The sequence below is a fragment of the Gymnoscopelus microlampas genome (genome assembly GCF_963454915.1).
Source record: "Gymnoscopelus microlampas genome assembly, chromosome: 6".
NCBI lineage: Eukaryota > Metazoa > Chordata > Actinopteri > Myctophiformes > Myctophidae > Gymnoscopelus > Gymnoscopelus microlampas.
The window spans coordinates 58217807-58223481 of NC_139943.1; the positions used below are offsets into that span (position 1 = coordinate 58217807).

Sequence of the window (5675 nt, forward strand, 5' to 3'; positions counted from 1 at the left end):
TCAATATTTATTCCAAATATCTAAATAGCTATGAATTATGGCTATGGGTTCACACTTGTTATTTCATATTCTTAAGTGTAGCAACAGTGAAAACAGCACATTATAGAACAAAAGTTTGTCTGGCTTGACACATGGTTTAAACTAAGCTTTGACCGTTCAATAAACAAAGTCAGCAGGTACTGGGCTGGCTGCTGTTTAGAATCTGACATAAGGAAGCCTTTACAAGCTGCTTGCTGCATTGTTGTATTTTCACGTGGTCGGTTTGGGACTATTGGGGAACCGCAGCACATTTGTGTTTTTCTTTTGATATCGCAGGTGGGATGCATGCAGCCGTGCTCATCTCACACACATGCCCGGCCGTAGTAGAGTTAAATAGTCACAAGGTTTTGTTGTACTGGGAAAGAAGGCTTGAATGAGAATGAGCTGAAATTGAAACAACACTTTGTGAGCTTGTAGTTTCTCCGGAGCTAATAAGAGCCACTGCACGTAGAGTAAGTGTGTGTGTGTGTGTGTGTGTGTGTGTGTGTGTGTGTGTGTGTGTGTGTGTGTGTGTGTGTGTGTGTGTGTGTGTGCGTGCGTGCGTGTGCGTGTGCATTTTCTTAGTGATTAGTGGAAGGTAAAGGCAGTTCCATGGACATTCTACCAGAAACGTTCATAGTTCCTCTGAGAACTGAACCATTCCATTTTCATTTTAGTAATAATAATAATAAGAAAAATAAATAAACAATGTCGGCTACACTCACACACACACTTTTCTCTGCTTTATTAATCAATCAAGGTCACAGATCTTCATCAGAATTTGTTTTTTATATAATCTTCTTGTGCCGCTGACAAAATGACGCAAAACAAAATAATAACTACTTGAAAGTACAAAACTGTCGCTTTTAGGATACATAACTGTACATCCATGCAACTTCAGCCAACATCTAGGAGAGATTTAAAATGTCAAGTCACCTTGACATTGACATGCCTTATATACACTGTATGGTGGAAATCTAAATAACTGATATATTAAAGAAATGTCAAAACACAAATAAACCAACATGTATTCATCAACAAGATTCAGTGGTTACTGCAAGAAAATAAAGATACAGTACAAGTCAGAACACATACTTATGGGTCAAATCAAATGTTTTGAATGTAAAACTTCCTGACAAACATCCCAGAGATGTGAGATCCTACTGATTAGATCATTTCTAGTCATCAGACAGCATTATGATCCTCAACAGAGGAGAATTCTATAAATGATAAATTAAGGTTAGTTCCATGTACAGTATAGGTTTAAAAGTAATGCGGCAAAGGACTCTTTTGTGTTGGTATTCTGCAGCAGTTACATGTAATAGTTTATCAAGTCAATCGCTATGTTCACCCTAAATAAACTGATGAAAGTCAGTTGATCCTGATCATAATTGTATTTATTTCATGTCTTTTAGAGTACAATATTCGTATCATTGCTTTTCTTGTTCCTCCCCCCGGGGTCGCACATTAACATCAGCCGTTAATGTATAAACAGTGGACATGAGCTCTATAGGGCTTATTTGTGTCATTCTTTTAGGCTACGATTGTGCATTTTTTTTGCTTTGTACATTTGTTTCTCTCATCAATAAGAAATTCAGTCAATCAAAGGGTTAAACCAAGCCAAACCAATGTTTGTTCAAACCAAGTTCCTGGTGAAGGCTTGGATCCTCTTCATGAAGTGCAGCGATCATCTTCGACGATGCCTCCTTCCCTTTCTTTCGCACCATGTCGATGAGTTTCCGCGCTTTCTCTTTCCTGCCCTTCTCCACTCTGACCGAATCCATCTCTCCATCGTTGAGAACGTTCTCATCCAGCAATGTGTCCAACAGACCATCGAGGACGGGCTCCGACACTCGTTGGATGAACTCTTTCCTCACGGACCGCAACGTCTCCGCTTCCTGTCGTGTCGTCATCGTCGTCATCACGTTTGGTTGACTGGAGCCGGCGCCTGGAAGAAAAAGAATACATTGTTTTCAGTTACACTTTACATTGTTAAAATGTCTGACTGACACAGACTGACTAAATGTATAACAGACAGATTGACAGAGGGACTTTTTATCAAAGTACCTCTTAAACACACATGGTGTAATGTACCTTTGAGCAAAGCCTCCGACACTCGTGCAATGATCTTGGTCTCTGCTTCCTGTCCTGTCATCATTGATGACGTATCTGGCTGACTGGGACCAGAGCCTGGATGGTTTTATTAAAAAATATGCAATGTTTTATTAAACATTATTAAACTGACTAAATGTCTGTCTGTCTGACTGCCAGACAATACAAAAAGACAGAGGGACTTGATTTTTCAGATTTATTTGATTGTGACCAGCCTACGTTGGAAACACAGGTTTCTCACATTATAAGCATGATGCAGCAGGAGTACATCATTTATTTTGTTCATTTTGTGTTATGTGTACACTTGTACGCTCCAGTAAATTTCATGCACGGACCGTGCGGTTTCTATTCCTTTTCATGATCCTATCTTAACCCAGCACCCCAACAGGTGATGTATGTATTCTATCAGCTCTTTACAAATCAAAAATCACCATTAATACTAGTGGAGTTGTCTGGGTGTCCAGAGCTCTGCAGGCAGCTAGACGCTGCAGAGGTGTCTGTCTCTGGTGGCTCTGAAGTAGACTACAAGGATCTATATCTAATCAGAAATATTGTCTGATAACATTTTAGTTGAGAAAAGGCCCATGTAATTTGATCAATATTTAATCATTCCACTTTGGTAACAGCTATAAAAGTAGTTTTGGGACCTACAGTATAGGCTACAGTATGACAACAACAAAAACCTTTACAAACATATGTCTCATCTGATTGTCTGTTGCTCTTCACTTGAATCCAGTCATGTATTTTAAGGAGAGATAATACACACTGGCTGCGTTTACATGGACAGGTTTATTCCACTTCAATTCGGAATGAATGCTCATTCAGAATAGAAATGCTCATGTAAACGATTGAGGAACAGGAATACTTTTATTCAGGTGCCATGTAAACAGTTGGGTATACATTTCTATTCGGAATGAGTTCATTCTGAATGAATAAATATTGTGCATGTAAACGCACCCACTGGGAACAAGCCCTGAAACAAGGAATTCAGTGGCCACAGTTACATGGACACTCATGTATTCATTCAGAATGAATTCATACCGAATGAACTCATTCTGAATAGAGGAATCTGATCCACTCACCTGTTTACATGGGACCTGAATAAAAGTATTCCTCGTTTATATGACCAAAGCATTCATTCAGAATATAACTTTTGACATGCGCAAAGTGGTTCCCGCCTACGCCCGGGCATGGACCAGGGGCCACTACCCAGAGCAGAGCTTCCCCTGGTGGGCATGGGAGGAGGCAATAGCCCCCTTGTGCCTCCGCGGCGGAGGTCTATCGGTCGTAGGCAGGCCGGTAAGCAACGCACCGACTCCTGGCCAGGCAGCGTTGTATGCGGTGCAAGCCTGTGTTCCTTTGTCATCGCCGTTTTAATGCAAAAGTAGCAGATCTACAAGATCTGACCAGACCAGTTTCTTTTTTTGTATTGGTACCAGACACGGTAAAACGTAGGCTAGCCTATAGTATTTGTCACATTTCTCATGTAGGTACCGTACGATGATGTCATCGCGCATTCGCACATGGTCATTATAATAATAAATGGAGAGAGAGAGAGAGAGAGAGAGAGAGAGAGAGAGAGAGAGAGCGAGAGCGCGCGCGCGCGCAACACTACAGTCTATGATCAATGCGTTTCTGCGTTTACGTGTGGATAGGGATTTAAAAAAAAAATCTTTGTCATGTGGCCAGGGATTCTTTTTAAAAACTGAGGACTAAATTACCTGTTTAGAAAAAGATCCATATAAGTGTAGCCTAGGCCAGCAATCCTCGGAGCGTCCGTTCTCCTGGACAAGTCTGGGCTTATAACCATTACAGGCTTATTAAATGACGCTATTAGAATCATTCATTTTATCCCGCAGGAGCGAGCGCTTCTCAGCACCAACCGTGGCCGAATTAGAGATTTGATAGGTCATTTTTGGACAATTCTGACAGCCCTACTAAGCACGGACATGCGCAAAGGAATGCATGTATTCCAAACAGACAGGAGCGTTTGGAATAAAGTGTTTACATGGTCAATTCCGATTGATTTAACCCGATTCAAACGGTCTATACCACCCCTCCTATTCCGAATGAAAATGCATTCGGGTCAGACTGGAATGGAATATTCTATTCCAATTGGGGTGTTTACATGAGCAAATCTATTCGGAATGAATTCATCCATTCATTCATTCCGAATAGAAGTGTATTCATTCCGAATACAACTGTCCATGTAACCGCAGCCAATGAGAACCAGGTGGACAATCTTATGAATAAACACTATATTTGAATGATTGCAAACGTTGTCAAATAACGTGATCAGGGAAATACAAGAAGACATAATACACATTCTCTGATCCCCAGTTTTTTTTCCCCCGATGTGCTCATTGCTTGTTGTATAATTTTATTGAGGTATCAAAGAGTACAGACCGGGTGCGATATTTGCTATATGTAAGTGTTATAGTCTTAGGCTACATACGCTTTTTGACAGTATTAGCTATTGTAGCTTATTTTAGTTATTTGTGATAGTGTATGACATTAGCTATTGTAGCTTATTGTAGTTATTTGTGAGAGTGTATGACATAGCTATTGACAGCTTTCCTCCTCATTAGCAGCATGTTAGCACCTGTTGATTGATTGATTGTAAATGTTATTAGGCAAAAGAATGTAAAACAACACAGTTACATTTACAAGTAAGACGCGCAAAAGCGGCAAGCGAACGAAAAAAAACATTATTAAAACAAAAGTAACAAAAGAAAAAAAAAAAAAATCTGCGTTAGAAGGAGCATCTTAGAAAAATACAAATTCACAAAAACATTTTTTTGAATGTTTTTGAACAATTCAACAAAGTGTTTGAAGTGCCTGTTTCACCCACTTCCGGGGGGCGGAGCCAAAATCCGAGGCCGAAGTAATTGTTCGTAGACCCCCACTTAGGGGGGGTAGAAAAAGTTTGGGAGCGATTCGGGCACCTTTCATTTAACATGGGGTTTCAATGGGGAGTTTTTAGGAGCCTTCTCCGGGGCGTGGCCTCCGGGGGAAGGGGCGGGCTTAAACGCAACCTTGACAGGTGTGTTCAGTTTTCAAAGACCTTTCATTTGATGTATGGTACGTCTATATTGGACATTTACTTGGCTGCACACAGGCAGTGCACACAATAGTGCACACGGACACACAGACACACAAGCCGAGCACGGTGTCATAGTACGGCACGCCTCCTTCCGCTGCGTTCGCAATAATACCTTTGTCTAAAACGTCCGACCAAAAAAGTCCTTGCGGACTTGTTTCCTTTGGGGTCCTTGGTATTCATTTCATAGACATATATACACTGCTCAAAAAAATAAAGGGAACACATAAACATTACAATGTAACTCCAAGTCAATCACACTTCTGGGATATCAACCTGTCCAGTTAGGAAGCAACACTGATTGTGAATCAATTTCACCTGCTGTTGAGCAAATGGAACAGACAACAGGTGGAAATGAGAAGCAATTCGCAAGCCAACCCCTATAAAGGAATGGTTTTGCAGGTGGTGGCCACAGACCATTTCCCTGTCCTCATCCTTTCTGGCT

The 5675-nt window shown here is 40.9% G+C and overlaps 1 protein-coding gene across 1 annotated transcript in view; it reads right to left on the bottom strand.

Annotated features, from left to right (window-relative positions):
• Window positions 1–881: 881 nt before the first annotated feature.
• LOC311046764 (uncharacterized protein) overlaps window positions 882–5675 on the bottom strand; it is a 6431-nt gene continuing 1637 nt past the window's right edge. The window contains exons 2-3 of the mRNA XM_084059297.1: window positions 2086–2208; window positions 882–1966 (exon numbers count right to left, since the gene is read on the bottom strand). Of these exons, the coding sequence (XP_083915423.1) occupies window positions 1629–1966; window positions 2086–2208 (461 nt within the window). The 3' untranslated portion in view covers window positions 882–1628. The remainder of the gene's footprint in view (window positions 1967–2085; window positions 2209–5675) is intronic.